We start from the raw sequence: 19,118 nt of genomic DNA on the forward strand, positions 1-19,118 counted from the left end.
ATCGGTCGCCATCTTGAAGAGTGATGCCAACTTAAAGTTCTATACCTCTAAAAAAAACACTCGATATTTTCCGAGATATCAGCGTTCATACGGACGGACGGACGGGTGGGCGGACATGGCTAGATCGACTCGGCTTGTGATCCTGATCAAGAATATATATACTTTATGGGGTCGGAAACGCTTTCTTTTACCTGTTACATACTTTCTGACGAATCTAGTATACCCTTTTACTCTACTAGTAACGGGTATAAAAATATTTCATTATATGTTAGAATCGTCCGATTTTTATTACATTTATTCCAAATTTCCCCTAAAGGCGGGCTCTCTGGGATCCTATCATATTGGAATTTCGTAGTCCTTTTGCGATGCGCAGTTTTTTAAGAACTATTGTGGCCATCTTGCATACAGCGGACCAATTTACTTCTGATTCAAGCATAATTTCCACCAGGCTACAAACGGCTGGCGTCCTCCCAACTCTTATGCTCAGATCTCGTCGTTCACAAATCTTGGACGGACAAAAATACGTGATCTGCGTCTTCATTATACGAATCGCAGAGTGGGCAGTGCGGATAACGTTTAGGCTTAAACCTATTCAGATAGTACTTAAAGTAAAAGTCCACCCTGCGCCTTTTCCGTAGGGATTCGACAGTTCCGACCCCTGTGCTACCTGCGCGGATACCTGCTGACTCCACTGCTAGCAGGTCCATCGGTATTACTCCTGAAATAACTAGTGCCGCGTCATGGGATACCGTGCGGAACGCACAGCAGACTCTCAGGGCACACCTCTGTACGGAGTCGCCATCCTCCTAATAACTCTAATTTTTTGTGGCTCGGGCCCATATGGGACCAGCGTACAACAGCGTCGATGTGACAACGCTAACCAGTTATCTACGTCCCGGTTGCCTCGGTCCCCGGGTGTTCGCCATAATTGGCGAAATTGCAAACGCATATTCTTTTGTGTTTGCTTTTATGGCAATTGTTAGTACTTTATTCGGAATTCCATCTAGTCCCGGTGCCTTGTCGTCCTTAATTGTCTTCAGAACTCCTCGTGTTCACGATCTGTGAGAATCGCGCCATTCTCTCTTGCTCAGGAAATAGTGTTTCAACTATCCGATTTTAGGCTGACTGGGCATGTCGGCGATTGTCTACTAACGACGAGCTTACATGCGAAGCCCCAGGGGTTGGAGTCTATTTCTTCGCATATATTATTAAAGCACCTACGTTTGCTCTCTTTTATGGATTCTTCACTAAATTCGGGACTTCCTCTTGACCCTTGGTATGCGCGTTTGACGTATGCAGGTTTTCTTTTTGATGGGGTTTTCCCCTTCCTCGCCCCAAGAGTTGGAGTCTTTCTTCGCATATATTATTAAAGCACCTACGTTTGCTCTCTTTTATGGATTCTTCTCTAAATTCGAGACTTCCTCTTGACCCTTGGTATGCCCGTTGCCGTATGCAGGTCTTCTTTGGGGTTTTCCCCTTCCTCTGCATAGATGCATCACAGGCTACCTTAATGTAATCTACAATGCGGCTTGCCCTTTCGTTGGCAACGCGTGGTGGTCCATTTGTGGGCTTAATCGTGCAAATTGTTGCTGCACTGGTCACTACCCATATGCGGCGAAGCTCTCCAGGCGTTAAAATTCTCGGCAATTACGGCAGGGCGATTTTCCCGGGCGTCTTCTGCTATCTCTTCGAGCACAGATATTGCCTGGGGTAGGCTAAGGCTTGGCGGCAGGTAGCAGCTATAGAAAGCTATACCATTCACATGGGCCTAGTCGAAGCAATTTCCGTTTTTTTCCTGCTAATCTGGCGCCTTGGGTTTCCGCAGCTCCATATTGTTGATTTTTTACTACTATTTGCTAGTCATTCTTCGGATTTTTTATTTCTGTATTGTTTGCTTTAAATATTGCTTTAACAACGATTGGGCAACCTCGCAGTGGTTTAGGTTTAGCTAAGGATCTTCATTAACACATAAGCCCTTGCATAGCCCTCCTGATGTACGGATATATTCCACTCATTATTGAGTGGTCATAGTATTTCTCCTTTTTGCGGTTGCAGAGCATACAGCAGGCCTTTTGTTTTGCAGCCTTTGGCTTGGTGCTCCTTCGCGCCGCGTCTCCATGAGACGTCTCCCTATGCCGGGCATAATCTTAGTGTAGAGGTTTTGGTGCCCCCGTACGCCGCCTTTAGTCCTACCACCGCAGATTCTGGCAGTTCCACATCAAACTATGATTTAACCGCACATATGACATCCGTTTTGTCAGTGGTCTCGTCGATGTCCTTCACCTCGATCAGCGTTGTCTTAGTCGGCGCTCTGAAGTCGACATTGCTGCCCAGGACCTCTTACATTTTGGTCTGAAGCTCTGCGGTTTTTGGGTCGGAGACCTTATTTAGGAGGATTAGCAGTTCCCCCTTGGCTGTTCGCCTGACGGCCTGTACGGCTTGATCTAGGTCCTCCAGCTGCGGTTCTGCCTTTACCCTCCAGTGGAGGTTGCCATAACTTTGACGCACCTTGGGCTTCCTTGTCTCTTTAGCTCCACCTTTTCCCACTAGTCTGGCTTATTTGAACGTTTTTGGGGCTTGCTGCTGCTCTCTGTCTGTTTACCCCTATTCCCCTTGGCTGGCTTCGCTTGCCGGCGCCTTATGCATCGACTTTTTTGCTGGCACAGCTAGCGTTTTTTCAGTTTCTTGACCCTTGGTTCGGTTGCTATTGCCGCTCGTGAGCACTTCTGCGCCGGTTTTTTTTTTAGCAATCACCTTAGCTCTTTCCTGTTCTTCGATTATGCCTTGCTCAGCCAAAAGGACTTCTCTTTGGAGATAGTCAATTTCATCGAATTTGTGATGGTGTGCTTTCCATCCATTAGCTTCTTCAGCTCCCTGGCCTTCGATCCCTGGTCAGTAAGCTGTTTCAGCACATCCCCTTGCTCTTCATTAACACTATTTGGGCTTCCTTTTTGTACTGTTGGGGGGATGCCAGGCCGCTGCCATCAATTAAATGGGTCAGCTCCCATGTTGGTCCCATCAGGTAGACTGGACAATGGTGTATGAAAGCCGTCCGCATTAGCCGGCGCCGCCAAATCTATAAAATAAGAAAATGTATGGAGTATTTATCAACAAAGGTTTTTAAAATACACAACAATACCTTCAAACCACTTGCTAGCACCAGTACTATGACATGACGCCACCAAAGGAATGACGGCTAAAATAATTTTCATTAATTTCGAATTTTCATTAAAGAGTATTTCCTTTATTTCCCCAATATAGACTAGTTCCAGAAAACAATAAATAAAAAAATATTTTTGTGTTTAACATTTAATTTTATCTTTAAAGTTCAAAACGCATACTCTTACAAAATGAAGGCGGAACTTTTATTTAAAATGTTTATTTTGCTACCAAATTTGAAAACTTTAGTATGTGGCATTTTACTGAGTCATTGTAAAATTATTTGTACGACTTTTAAAAACATTTCTACTTACAAAATGTTTTAAAAATCATTGTAACATAATTTATATGACTACAATTTTTTTAAAAACTTTTTGTAACGGTGTTTTAAAAATTGTATTTTCTCTGTATAGTTCATATGTTAATGGTGTAACTAGTTAGTTTTTCCAAAGGGGGTAAAATTAATGTTTCTTCTATTAGGCTGTTTAACATCGTCTAGAATTTCTGGACTCTAAAACAACGTTTAGGTAAAAACTAACTAACAAAATAAAATTTTCATATTGAGAGGAAGTTGCGTATTACTTTTGCATTGTTAAGGTTTCATTCGAAGCGTATTTTACTTGAAAATACAACTAGGTTGATAGCGGCAGGTAACTATATACCCACCGGGATTTCAGGGATTAGGGTTGTTTGACCAAGCAGCCAAACTATAAGTAGTTTGGAAGAACTCAGCAAATAGATCAGCAATTTCAGAACACGGCGATGCCTTAATTGAGTTTAGACGTACCGATGAAGGCAATGCCGATGACTTACGCTTGGCTTGAACATAGTTGTAAAACTGTTTCGGATCATTTGAAAATTTAAATTTACATCGGTTTAGATACATAGAATAGCAATGACTGTTGAGAACATTAAAATCAGGCAAATTGTCAATTCCGTTGTTGGATGATATCGGTTTTCAGGTACAACAATAGCGTTAATTCTATATACCGTGACTTCAAACGGTTCTAAAACAAACACAACTCTAATTCTATATTTAACGAATTTCGTACAAAGCTTACTTGCTAACAATAATTACAGTATCAGAGCAGGGAGGCAAATAGTCAAATCAATTGTTGGATGATATCGGTTTTCATGTAAAACAAGCGTGAAATTTAGATACAGTGAATTCAAACGTGTCTAAAACAAACACAAGTCTAATTGTCTATTTAATGAATTTCGTGTAAAGCTTACTTGTTGTAAGAATAATTACAGTATCAGAGCAGGGGATGCAAAATGTTAATTCCACTGTTGGATGATATCGGTTTTAGGTACAACAAGCGTCAATTCTAGATACCGTGACTTCAAACGGGTCTGAAACAAAGACAAGTCTAAGAATTCTAAAAGGCTGACTGAGAATTCTTTCTAGATAAGTATTAAAGTTATTGGACAGAGAGTCGGATATCTTTAGTTTCAGCCAACTTTCCGTAAAAGCTTAAATATCTTCAGTAAATGCAGAGGAGTCAGCATAAAGCTTGGGTAGCTTCATTGTTAGTCCCCTAACATTTTGATACGCCAAAAATAATCTTTTTAACAATTTAATCTTTAATTACTAAATAATCAGTAAGCCAAAAGCTTTCAGAAAGTAAAACATTAAAAGCATCAGGCGGAGTAAATATTTTAAAAGACGATATCCTACGAGCGTATAAAAGTCGAATGTTCAATTGCAATATTCTCGGATGGTGGTATCTGGGGTGAATCTAAGAACAAATAAACCAAAATAAAACATCTGACAATTACTTACGACACCAGCAGCAGTCTGAACCTCACTAAGCTGACAGCCAGAAACAGTATCTACTGTACCTTAACCCGTACTGAAGATTTTATTATAGCCTGACTTCCAGAAACAGGGACTCCACCGGAATCAGCTGCATCCATAGTCACAATTAGTTCACTAACCATGTGTCAACAAAAGCTGCTGCAGTTACCAAGGTCGGATTTGGGGTGGATCCCACGATCGTATTGACTGCCGTTAAGGTGGCATTTTTGATTGAGCGACTTGTTTAATAATTTTTTATTATTAAATTGGACACAAACGAAATTGAACCCCTTCTTGAGCTGTTTAAAAGCTCCTGATATATACAGTAGGCTGTCTCGAGTTCATAAAATCCCTCATCTCAACTACCATTTTCCTGACATCATTAAACCAGAATTCAGATTCATGCAGTTTTTAACTCTGCCACATTTAACCGAAAAGAGCAGAAAAAAGGGTCATTAGTTGAAGACGGAAGAGTACAATTTCTCATAGAACAGACAAAAGCCATTTTAAGAAAAAACATGGACGAACGCAATAGTCAAGTGCCTCGACTTTTAGATAACCGTTACTCAGCTTAAGAGGGCAAATGAGAAATGAAGATATAGAAGCAACAAAGCGGTATTGTGAATCGCCACCACCTACCAGGCAGACAGATTTAAGCCTTTTGGCCATTTTTTAGGTCAACATTAAAATTTGTTTTCTAGCGTGTTTATACGTTTCAGTTTAAATTTAGTTTCTAGCATTAAAGCTGTAGATGTAACTCAGCGGTAGGGTTTCTCCTATAGCCATGAAATTAATACGGATCTTCTATACAGTGAAAACTCAGCCAGTTTAAACGGAGTTCTTTTCTTCTTTGACCATGACATCCGTTGTGACGAGTTACTTATTTGCAGTCTGTATCCCATTAAAGGACACATTGCTTTTGTAAATAACGTGTGGAATATTTTAAAGTTGCCTATCAAAATTTGTTCAGTGACTGAGGACTTGGCTGATGTATGTAGCAGTAAAAAGTCGATTAACATTGTCTGTGAGGTTGTATTTATTTTGATGTTGCAGATGTGCCTATAATAATGCAGCAAGCGGATCTAGCTTAAAATGGGGCACAGTCATATAAAGTGAAATGTCAGCCATTTAAAAAGGAGTTCTATTGGCTTGTTTTGTACCCTTGCAGAGGGTATAATGATTTCAGTCAGAAATTTGCAACGCAATGAAGGACGTTTCCGACCCCATTAAGTATATATATTCTTGATCAGCATCACTAGACAAGTCGATATAGCCGTGTCCGTCTGTCTGTCTGTAATGTATTTATTTAGTAGATCGCATATTACATTTTCCTAACAAAAGTTGATATCAACACTTTTGTTTGTTAAAGGTGCGATCGTTAAGAGGTGTTTTTGTTTGAAATCAGAATTTTTTGTTTTAAACATAAATCATATAATCCATATATTTCCCCAAAATGCGTAGAACTCAAGTTTTTAATGCGCATCTGTTTATAAGAATTTAAATGACTCCAAGATCCTAAAATAGAGTATGAATACAGTATTAGATGTTCTGAAATAGTAAATGTTTCCAGTTTTGTTGACTAATAACTTTGAAATGTAACTTTTTACAACAATTTTTTGGGCTATCCACTTTAAAATTTCAGCCGAATTCGTTACTCTAACGAAACTACTCAGTTCTCAACAATAAAAAAAATGTTGGATCAAAATTTAATTAAATTTTTAAACGGTGGTAATCTAACAAATTACGTTAGAATAAGGTGCAAAGCATTTCAAAATACCTATCTAATAAGATTTAGCACCTCTAGCTTTAGATTTACACAATTTATAGGTGTACAACCTTTTACCTATTTAAAGCGGTTTTCTCGCCAAAACTAGCTAATTTTTACAAATGTGGTAGAAGAAAAGTTGCTTCTATTAAGCTGTTTAATATCATTTTTAATGATTGTTGTTGACTTCCGTAATATTAAAAAAAAATTATTTCATTCTTTTTGTCAGACCATTTTTTTTACATCTATATGTTAGTATAGTCCGATTTTTATGAAAATGAATTCGAAGTTTTTAAAAATATAAAAAATTATATTCCCAATATTATAAAATAATAAAATAAGCCCCAAAGCTATAATTTATTTCATATTATTTACCCACCAATTTTCCGATTGTGACAGCTATATGATATAGTAGTCCGATTTTGATAAAACTTAATTCGAAATTCAGAACTAATTAAAAAATGTTATTTCCAAGCTTAAGAGGTTATATGTTAAAAAACACCAAAGATAACCTTTTTTTTAATTTCCGACTAATTTTCCGATTGTTACTATGGCAGCTATATGATATAGTCTTCCTATTTTGATAAAATTTAATTCGAAAATCAGAATTCAGAATACGAAAGATATAATTTTTTTTAATTTTTTCCTTGATAGTTACTGTGGGAGCTATAAGATACGAGGTGTGTTCAAAAAGTAAGGTGACTTTGTATTTTCAAGAAAAACTATTAATTTATTTATCAATATTAATGTTGTCCCCTTCAAAATAATACCCCTCAGATACAATACACTTATGCCAACGGTTTTTCCAATCCTCAAAGCACTTCCCATAAGCATACACTTCGGTATAGCCTTGAGCTCTTCCAGCGATGCAGTCTTTATCTCTTCAATCGTTGCAAATCTCCGTCCTTTCATAGGTCTCTTTAGTTTTGGGAACAAGAAAAAGTCACATGGGACCAAATCCGGTGAATATGGTGGCTGAGGCAGTATTGTGGTGTTGTTTTTGGCCAAAAAATCTCTCACAAGCAAAGATGAGTGAGCAGGGGCATTATCGTGATGCAAAAACCATGAATTGTTTTTCCACAATTCTGGACGTTTCTTTCGTATTGCTTCTCGCAAACGGCGCACAAATTCCAGATAATACTGTTTATTGACCGTACGGCCATATGGTAAGAACTCCTGATGCACTACGCCATGGTAATTGAAGAATACAGTGATCAAATCTTTGACATTTGATCGAACTTGGCGTGCTTTTTTCGGTCTTGGCTCACCTGGACTCTTCCATTGTGACGATTAGGCTTTGGTTTCGATCATCATCATAACCATATACCCATGATTCGTCACCAGTTATGCGACTGTTCTTTTGGTCAAAATTCAGCAATTTTGGAATAAACTTCGCTGACATACGACTCATGCCCAAAACGTTTGAAAAAATTTCATGGCACGAGCCAAGCGATATACCGACATCTTCAGCAACTTCTCTGATAGTGATTCGACGATTTTCCAAAACAATTTTCTTCACTGCTTGAACGTTTTCCTCAGTTGTTGACGTGCTTTTGCGTCCGGAGCGAAGCTCGTCATTGGCATCTTCCCGGCCATCTTGGAAGAGTTTTTACCACTTGTAAACATTTTTTTTACTCAGAACAGTTTCACCGTATGCCACTGTCAACATTTCAAGTGTTTCGGAGCACTTAATTTTATTTTTTACACAAAATTTGATGCAAATCCTTTGATCCATATTTTTTGATAGGAAAAAATCGCTGAGCACGCAAAACAACTTGTTACCTTTAAGCCTCTCACAACTAAACAAAAAAGGGGATTCAATTGAAACTTGGTACAGATGTTAGGGAAGAGTGTACCAACATAACACAACAAAAAAATCGATAATCGAAAATATGTTGCCCGCGAAATTTGAAAAGTCACCTTAATTTTTGAACACACCTCGTATAGTTGTCCGATCCGGCTGGTTCCGACTTATATACTTCCTGCAATAGAAAGAAGACTTTTGGGAAAGTTTCAGCCCGATAGCTTTAAAACTGAGAGACTAGTTTGCGTAGAAACGTACGGACGGACGGACAGAATTGGTTTCAACGGATTAAATTTTGTAAATTTTTACTTTTGCACTTTCACTGCTCTTTCACCCAAACCAATTGATTTACTGAAAATCGTTATGCAATTGTTATGCAATTCTTTTAGTTTTTGCAAAACCTTTAATTTGATGTATTGGTCGAAACAATCGGACGATTACAGTAGATTTTAATTTATATTTATATTAGTTTTTTTAAACAATAGAATAAGTAAGTTTGTATGATATTATCATAGGCTTCCAATTATATTCAACCACTTTTCTGGGCTGTAAACTATTGTTTTTTATTGATATCAAAAAACAAATTTGTTTGTGGTAATGGGGAATTTAAAATATATCCATTTATATAGGTATCAACACGCGCCTACCATTCATTGAACGGTTCTCTATCTCCTTCGCACTCGCCTTTCCTCAGTAGGGGGTATTTGTTGGTCGAATACATCGACAATAGCGGTTAATGTTCGAAATGTATCAGCAAACTGATTCCCAAAGAGCATCTAATTTAAAGTCAAATAAAATAAAAAGAAATTTTAAAATATGTTATGTTCTACTTAGCTTAAAAAATATTATTTTTTTTTAGATCCTTTAAAAAAAAAACATGCAAAGTAAACATACATTGTTTTATTTGTTTAAGGTGAATTAATGGATACATCGGATTCTGGATCGTGTGAAGAAAATGATACTGAAGATATACAAAAAAATGGAAATCGCTCTATTGACAATACTGACTTTGAGCTAAATATTGATGTATTTAATGCCTTAGAGGCAAGAAAGCAATATTTAATAACAAAAATAAAGCCATTTTCTGTTTCTGGCGAGCAAAACCACACATCCAATCAGCACATAAAAACATACATAGATTATAATAATGCACAGCTCATAGCGCAGTATCTGGCTACCAAACGGCCTTTTAGTCAATCTTTTGATGGATGTTTAAAGAAAATTATTTTAGTCGTTAAGTGAGTATATATTGAAGTGTTATTCTTCTTACAGCTCAAACAATTATAATTTCCTTATATGCTATAGTGAACCCTCAATAGCAGTCAGGACTCGCGCAATGAAATGCCTTGCAAACATTGTGGAAGTTGACCCGCTGGTACTCAAACGAAAAGATATGCAAATGGGAGTAAATCAGAAATTCCTCGATACAGCTATTTCAGTACGGGAAGCTGCGGTCGATTTGGTAGGAAAATTTGTCCTCAGCAATCAAGAATTAATTGATCAGTATTACGACATGCTGTCTACTCGAATTTTGGTAAGAGACAATAGAAATACTAAATTTTAAAACATCAATAAAATATTCTTTAATTATAGGACACTGGAGTTTCAGTTCGAAAAAGAGTGATTAAAATTTTACGTGATATTTGTATAGAATATCCAAACTTTTCTAAAATTCCCGAAATTTGTGTTAAAATGATAAGACGTGTAAATGACGAGGATGGAATACAAAAACTTGTTACTGAAGTTTTTATGAAAATGTGGTTTACACCATGTATAAAAAATGACAAAGTCAGTATCAATATTTTTTGAATACATTATATTAGATTAGTTATAAGTTCAAATTTAGTGGTTGAAAATTCTATTATGTTTTAAGAGTGGCCAGTGGTTGGAACCAAAAAAAGCAATTCAATTACTTTTTTTTTGTCTAACAAGTTTTTTGGTACGGACTCCAATTTTTTTTCTGTTTTTACTCTGGAAACCTTTGAAAATTTCTCACGAAAACTTTCTGCAAAGAAAGTTAGAAGCTAAAAAAATTTTTTTTCCGAGCACTGTTTTGGGAAGGAAAGAAATATTCGATTTCAAAAATATATGTCAATATGTCGCAACTTCCATCCGAATCCAGAAATAAGTGGTATATTTTCAATAGTGCAGTTTTTATTTAAACTTAAAAACTTAAAATTGGAAAAAAAGGGAAATTCTATTTTTCAAATTTAAAAAAATCTATTTTTTTCCAAAAATTTGATTTAGATCTGTTAAATATAATAAATAAATTAAATAATAAATTTCAAAAAGCAACATACCACAGTATGTAACCGGTAGAAGGAAGCGTTTCCGACCCCATAAAGAATATATATCTTGATCAGGATCACTAGCCGAGTCGATTTAACCATGTCCGTTCGTCCGTATAAACGCTGAGGTCTCGGAAACTATAAAAGCTAGAACAGACTAACTTAGCATGCAGATTTCTGGGCTTCTCGCGCATCGTAAGTTTGTTTCAGAGGGGCGCCACGCCTACTCTGACGCCCACAATCCGCGAAAATCCGTAGCGCCTACAGTTTTTATTATAAAAATATTTTAACTGAAATGTGTCTCATCAATACCTATCTACTGACCTAAAAGAAATTTGCCACGTAAACAGAGGGTACTTATTGAAAACTAGCTTTTTATAGCCTTGCAGAGGGTATAATGATTTCAGTCAGAAGTTTGCAACGCAGGGAAGAAAACGGTTCCGACCCCATAAAGTATATTTATTCTTGATCAGCGTCACAAGACGAGTCGACCTAGCCATGTCCGTCTGTCCTTCCGTCTGTCCGTCCGTTTCTACGCAAACTAGTCTCTCAGTTTTACAGCTATCGGGCTGGAACTTTCTTAAAAGTCTTCTTTCTATTGCAGACAACTATAACAACCGTCACGTTATATTGGCAACTGGTGCGAGCCTCGGCTCCAGTAGAAACTTTTTAACGCTTTGCTCGTGAATTAAATGCCTTTATAGAATCCGTTTTCTGATGCTCTTTTGTAGGTTTCCTTTAGGGAGGACACTATTTTTTTCCCTTTTCGAAAATCGATCCACTGGGACTCATCGTTGCCTGACCTGGGCGGAATGTGTCGATATAGACTTCGGCTTCCACCGTATAGTACTTTTGCGGATTTGGTGTTAACCTTCCTTGCATTTAAGTTATCCAGCTACACACTTTTTTTGATCCACTTCCGAGTCCAATAGTTTTCGGCATTTTTGTTGGTAGTGACATTTGCCACGATGTTTAACTGTCCCTTCCTGTAAGCAATTTAAAAATTGTGGCTCCAGTGCCTATCTTGCGATTCTTCCGGACGTGCTCTCGATGATATTTAAACACTTATTTGTGGACATACTGCTTTCTTCCGGAGGAGGGGTACTGTCAAAGCTCCGTTTGCCGGTTGTTTGGGATGGAATATGGCTACAACCTTCTCTCGGTAAGCTCCGATGCCAGCTTTTACTTTCAGTTTTGCTTCCCGGAGTCTCCTGAACACTTCCTTAAAGTTTCGCTTTTGCTTCGTTGTGTAAAGACTGGTTTCGGCACTTCAAAAGTGGTTATTTTGACAGGCGACTTATGACGTGCGAAAAGCTGGGTTAAAAAAGGAAAGGACCAATATCCATGGATCCAAGCTCATGCTTTTTATTTGGTGGGGTCAGTTAGTTCGAGCGAAACTATCACCGCAGAGTTGACGCGTTTGAGTCGTGAATTGAAGGAGAAGCGCCCGCAACATAAACCGTCAAAAGATAGTGCCCCGTCGGATTACTATTGGTTCCGATCGATGCTACATGTACTGGCTGATAGCACTTTATATTTTACGAGGAAACTTAAGATGCCTTTTCTTTCGAGCTGGTATCCGAAAATTTACAGGAAATGGGAAATAGTGGGGGATAGAGTTAGGAAATACTTCGAATAATCGATGTATCACCATTTTTGTCTTAAGGTGGGAGCCTGCTTTCGAGTTTTTATAAAATCTATTTTTTTTTTTTTTGCATAAATGTTTAGCTATCCAAGTGAGCAAGCGTCGGGGAGGTATACAAGCGGCCGGAAAACTAAACGTTCGATTCCTCAGTTTTTCATTTTAACTATTTTACCTAATTGGATTGAAGAATAGGGAGAAAAATAAACGTTCTATCGAAACGGCGCAAAATGTATTATACTCGGAATACAATTCTTTTCTAGTTGAACCAAAAAAATCTTTAGCAATGTATGATAAGCCCACTTTGAAATTCTTTTCAAAATTGTATGTCAATCGGACGAAAATTGAAAAAGATGTTACCTTTTGAACGAGAGACAGTCCCGGCCGGTCTTCTACCGTCCGAAACTCTTAGTCGTTTTATAGAAACGTTTAGCACAGTCCTTTGAAATCCAACGTACCGATCATTTTGACCTTTTTCACATTATTTCTGTACCTAAATCCGCAGGCTAAAATTTCAAGGCTAGCATAACTTTTTTGACTTTAAAAATTTAATTCAAATTGAAAAAAAAACCTTGAGAAACAATTTAACTAAAAAATTGTTTGAGAAACTTCTATTATGCATTATGACATTATGATTTTATTCAGAAGTTTGCAGTTTTCGACCCTAAAAAGTATATATATGTTTTTGGTCAGCATTACTAGGTGGCGCCTATTATTCACTTTGGTTGCAAACGGCTAAAAATTTGTGAAAACATTGTTTAAAAGTTGTATTTCCCCCTTTTATAAAGTCCCAAATTTCGAAAAACAACCTTATTTGTACAGAGCTTTCTGATTCTTTAAGAAAAAATACTGAAATATTAAGAAAATGTTTTATTTATTTTAAATACCGTATATGTTTTTGGAAAACTAAATATAACGTTCTTTATTTTATTATTATCCGTTTAGAAATTTATATGTCAAAAAAACACAAAAGTTCTGGTTTTTTACGTTTACAAAAATATTTTATAGAATTTTCCAATGGGAGCTATACAATATAGTGTACCATCCGTTTTGTTGCGACTTAAATATCTTAAATAGAAATAATACTTTTATAAAGGTTTTATTCTATAGCTTCAAAACTAAAGGACTAGTTTGCCTAGAAACGGACAGACGGGTGGCTATATGGTCTCCTCTAGTGATGGTGATCAAGAATATGTATAGAAGAATAATATAGAGTGTGGGGTTTACGACTTTATTGTGAAACTAGTATATACATAACAAACCCAAGACGGCCAATCAAATTTTTTTAATTCCTGCAAAGTAGTCTACTATCAGCTCATTGACGGGTCTGCGCAAAAGTTTCGGGCACTACATGATACATTACAAAAAAACCAAAAGCACCCTCAAAAATCACCATATCAGAACGATATCTTGGGATCCAATGAGAAGAAAACTAAATGAATATATTCTATTTGTACTGAAAGATTATGACGACGAATTTACTGTTTGTGAAAGTAAACTTACATATTGAGTGCCACTCTTGTTTTTCTATACTGAAATTTACTATTTATATTCGTTTTCTTTATTATGATGTGTACGAAGTCGATGGTAAAACGTAGATCACTGTTATGTTGATATAGGTTAAAGTTTATTAGAAAGTAAAACAAATGATGATAGAACGTATAGCGAAGTATCTTGAATATCACCAACTCTTTTCTAAGCTTCGAAATTAAAAAATGTATAAAGGTAAATCAACGTAAAGATGGTTTTACAATTTAACAGTCGTAGATTTTAATACTCTTGCAGATGATGTTTTAGTCAAAAGTTTGCAACGCAGTGAAGGAGACGTTTCCGAAAACAAAAAGTATATCCATTTAGCCATGCCCGTCTGTCCGTCCGTCTCTCTGTCCGTTTCTACGCAAACAAGTCTCTCAGTTTTAAAGCTATCGAGCTGAAACTTTCTTAAAAGTCTTCTTTCTGTTGCAGTTGGTATACGAGTATAAGTCGGAATCTGCTTCTAAGTCTTCTTTCTGTTGCAGTTAGTATACGAGTATAAGTCGGAATCTGCCGGAAATATTATAAAACAAATTATAGCTTTGGGGCTCTTTGACATATTATCTAATACTATTGGTAATATAATTTCGTATATGTTTAAGAATTTCGAATTATATTTTGAATTAAATTTTAGATATCAAAAAATGGCCTTAAAAATGAATTAAATCATTTTTTTATTTCACTGAAGTCAGCAACAATCCTTAAAAATTGTACATGGTGTAACTAAAGTTGATTATTTCTTAAACTGCAAGGGTATACAAAGTTCGGCTTGCCGAAATTAACTTCTTTTCTTGTTTAATAAATTAAAGTGGTCTTATCTGCTAGGGTTTTACAGCTTACGCCTGCCGATCTCGCTTCATTTTTGATTTTCCGTTAAGTAAATGGTTAAAATTATTGTTTTTATTTAGCTCGGCATACAAAGGAAAATTAATCAAATAATTGATGTTGTAAATACTGCCCATGATACTGGAACCACTTGGCTAGAAGGACTTCTTATGAGTGTAAGTGACAATTATTTTTCTAAAGGTTTTATATTAATGTTATACATTTGTTGTGTAGATTTTCAAACCAAGAGATAATATGTTAAAGTCTGATGGATGCGTACAAGAACCTATAAAAAAAAGTATGGACCCCCCACTGGATATTGTGATAGCTTGTCAACAATTAGCTGACGGACTAGTTGACAGACTAATTGAACTGGAAGACACAGATAATGCTCGAATGTTGGGTTGTATTACTACACTTCATTTGCTAGCTAAAGTGCGGCCTCACTTGCTGGTTAGGCATGCTATGACAATAGAACCATATCTTAATATAAAATGTCATTCAGCCACAGCTGCGAAATTTATATGCTGTGTTGCGGATATTCTTGAAAAAGTAGTTCCGCTGGTTAATAATGCGAGTGAATCCTTTTTGGCATCATTGGAAGAGCATTTAATGTTATTGGTTGTTTCACGGAACCAAGCTGAAGTCACTAGTTGTGTTTCTTGTTTGGGAACACTTGTAAATAAGATTACACATAACTTCAAGCTCATCCGCGACTGTTTTCAAAAGTAGGTATTGTGGTACATTTATAAACCTTTGGTTTTGAAATTTATATATGCAATCTTTCAAACTATACATGCTCTGCTTCCATGCAATTTTTGTTTTTACCAAGATCTCTTAAACCGACTTTAGTCAACTACGTTTTTATGGTAATAAATTTATGCAAAAAGAGTAAAAATTCATTAATTCTGAAAATGAAAATCCTGTAAAAATTTTAATGAATGAATGAATAATAATGAATTAAACCAAAACAATTATAAGCAAGGTAAAAATCTAGTGACGATCCCGCCTACATCAAAAAAAAGTTTTGATATCAACTTATGTGACGAAAATGTATTATACGATGTACTAAATAAATTCATTTTCTTCTTCTTTTTTACATTCGGTATGCTTTATGATAATTGTACAGCGAAACACAAACATATTGAATCGGAATAAAAAAACTAACCTAAAATTTTTAAACGGTGCCATTTAGGCAAATCAAGTTTGAAAGATGCAAATAGTATTTCGAAATTCCTTTCAAACGACGTACATCTCAAGTCTGTAGCTTAAGTAGTTCACAAATCGGGTGTACGCCAAACGGCTTTCATGTCAAACTAGCTAGTTTTGCCAAAAGTGGTAGAACTAATCTTTCTTATATTGAGCTGTTTAACATCATCTTAAACTTGCAGGACCTTCAAATAGAGTTTGGATTCGCATAAAAATGGTCAATGTTCAGGCAGAGTCTGGTACATTTTTTTAACTAATAACTTTGAAACGACATTATTTACATGAATGTCGTATGCCAAGAGTTAGAGCCGTTATCTGAAAAATCAAGAAAAAATCTTAAAAAAATTAAATAAAAACTGGACCATTATTTTTAAACGATGGTATTCAGACAATACGTTTTAAAAAGACGTCATAGTATTGCAAAATACCTTTCTAACGACGTAAAGCACAAGCCTGTAGCTTCAGTAGTTCATAAGTTACGGGAGTAACTTGTTTCCACGCCAAACTAACTAGTTTTTTCAAAAATCGTACAACTAATGTTTTTTTTTTTGGCTGTCTAGCATGACAAACGGACCAACTGACAAACAAAATACAATTTTCATTTTAAGACGACATCGAAAATCTTGTTTTGCGCACTCTCTCTTACTCTCTCTTAAACGAAGCATCCGATTTGAGGTGTCATTTGACGCAAGTACACGAAAACATAAAAATCTGCAGTGATCGTCAGATTGTTTCGAGTGATACATCCATTAAAAGGTGTTGCAAAAACTAAAAGAATTGAAAACCAACACTTTAAACAAAAAATTAATTGGTGTGAGAGAAAAAGTAATGAAAGTGTAAAAGTTCAAATTTGGAAAATTTGATCTATGATTGATAATATGACAAAATTATATCTTCGGTGTTTTTTAACATATAACCTCCTACGCTTGGAAATAACATTTTTAAATTGGTTTTGAATTTCGAATTAAATTTTATCAAAATCGGACAACTATATCATATAGCTGCCATAGAAACGATCGGAAAATTAGTCGGGAAGCTTCTAAGCTTGGAAATACTATTTTTTAATTAGTTCTAAATTCCGAATTAAATTTTATCAAAACTAGACTATATCAAATAGCTGGCATAGGAACAATCGTGTATATAAACTTCGGTTTTCTTAAAATTTTTATTTTGTTATTATTATTATTTTTTGCCTTTTTTCTGATTTCTCATATGTTATTGAATTCATTGAAGCGTGCAGAATATAAAAAATATAGAAAGTGTATTTATTTTATAGATCGCATATTACATTTTCGTCACAAAAGTTCATATCACAACTTTTGTTTGTTGAAGGTGTGATCGTTATAAAATTTGTACGTCGTTAAGAGGTGTTTTTGTTTGAAATCAGAATATTTCCCCAAAATGCGTAGAACTCATTTAGAATTTTTATAATTGTTTGATAAACCAAGCAGGCCTGTTTAGGTATGGAGGAAGCTTTTCAGGAACGCACTCATAAAAAAGTATTTAACACCATATAGAATAGTTAAGTGGTACTTTCATTATCCATGCAATTGTACAAGTCTGTACATTCATAATGAGAAATAATTTCGTTAGGTTAATTAAAGTCACATTTACCAAAACATCTAATTTTAGTTGGAGAAACTAAAGGAGAGACGGTATCAGAGCAGAAGAGGCAAATTGTCAATTCCGTTGTTGGATGATATCGGCTTTCAGGTACAACAATAGCGTCAATTCTATATACCGTGACTTCAAACGGTTCTAAAACAAACACAAGTCTAATTCTATATTTAACGAATTTCGTACAAAGCTTACTTGCTAACAATAATTACAGTATCAGAGCAGGGAGGCAAATAGTCAAATCCATTGTTGGATGATATCGGTTTTCATGTAAAACAAGCGTGAAATTTAGATACAGTGAATTCAAACGGTTCTAAAACAAGCACAAGTCTAATTGTCTATTTAATGAATTTCGTGTAAAGCTTACTTGCTGTAAGAATACTTACAGTATCAGAGCAGGGGATGCAAAATGTTAATTCCACTGTTGGATGATATCGGTTTTAGGTACAACAAGCGTCAATTCTAGATACCGTGACTTCAAACGGGTCTGAAACAAAGACAAGTCTAAATTCTAAAAGGCTGACTGAGAATTCTTTCTAGAGGTAACGGCAGCCTAATCCCCTACGTGAGTTGCGATCGGTCCTATAAGTATTAAAGTTATTGGACAGAGAGTCCGTAAAAGCTTAAATATCTTCAGTAATTGCAGAGGAGTCAGCATAAAGCTTGGGTAGCTTCATTGTTAGTCCCCTAACATTTTGATACGCCAAAAATAATCTTTTTAACAATTTCTTTAATTACAAAATAATCAGTAATCCAAAAGCTTTCAGAAAGTAAAACATTAAAAACATCAGGCGGAGCAAATATTTTAAAAGACTATCCTACGAGCGTATAAAAATTGAAATTGTTCAACTGCAATATCTTCGGATGGAAATTTTTCACGTATAAGTTCCAAAACATTCTCAGATGTGGTATCTGGGGCGAATCTAAAAACAAATAAATGCTTCCTTTGGGGAACAACTGAAAGTTTCAGCAGCAATCTAAACCTCACTAGGCAGAGATCCAGAAACGGTGCCTACTGTACCTACTTAGCCAGTGGTGAAGATTTTATACCGGAAACATAGACTTCATAGGCACAGTTGGCCGTATTAACGGCGGCTAAGCTGGCTTTTTTGCGTTTAGGCAGCTCGGCTTATAATTTTTTATTAAACTGGGCACAGACGATACTGAATTCTTATTGAGTTGCTTAAAAACTACTGAGATATTTAATAAGCTGTCTCGAGTCTGCTTCATAAAGCCGCTCATCTCAACCACCATTTCCTTGCAGGACCCACATGACCATATAAGACCAGAGTTAAGATCAATAAAATCTTCTACTAGAACGCGAAAATTAATCAATCGTAAGAGAGAACGAGAGAAAAAAAAATTCTATCGACTGAGCGTGGCTTTGACACAATATCAGATATCATTAAAGTAAAAAAAAAACTAAAAAAATGGTGTACCTGGTGTTATTCCTAGCTGTTTTCTCGCCAAAAAAGCTA

At 36.0% G+C, this 19,118-nt stretch overlaps 1 protein-coding gene across 12 annotated transcripts in view; it reads left to right on the plus strand.

Annotated features, from left to right (window-relative positions):
* LOC108035838 (nipped-B protein) overlaps positions 1-19,118 on the plus strand; it is a 136,522-nt gene that overhangs the window by 72,622 nt on the left and 44,782 nt on the right. For 11 of the 12 annotated variants that reach the window (XM_044091400.2, XM_044091401.2, XM_050889715.1 and 8 more), the window contains 5 exons: positions 9,440-9,764; positions 9,832-10,060; positions 10,120-10,314; positions 14,898-14,990; positions 15,049-15,542. In XM_044091400.2, the coding sequence (XP_043947335.1) occupies positions 9,440-9,764; positions 9,832-10,060; positions 10,120-10,314; positions 14,898-14,990; positions 15,049-15,542 (1,336 nt within the window). Of the gene's footprint in view, positions 1-9,439; positions 9,765-9,831; positions 10,061-10,119; positions 10,315-14,897; positions 14,991-15,048; positions 15,543-17,655; positions 17,684-19,118 lie in introns of those variants that run through there. The other variant, XM_050889720.1, reaches the window with a different exon arrangement.

This window comes from Drosophila biarmipes, unplaced genomic scaffold (genome assembly GCF_025231255.1).
Source record: "Drosophila biarmipes strain raj3 unplaced genomic scaffold, RU_DBia_V1.1 ptg000005l, whole genome shotgun sequence".
NCBI classification, from domain to species: domain Eukaryota; kingdom Metazoa; phylum Arthropoda; class Insecta; order Diptera; family Drosophilidae; genus Drosophila; species Drosophila biarmipes.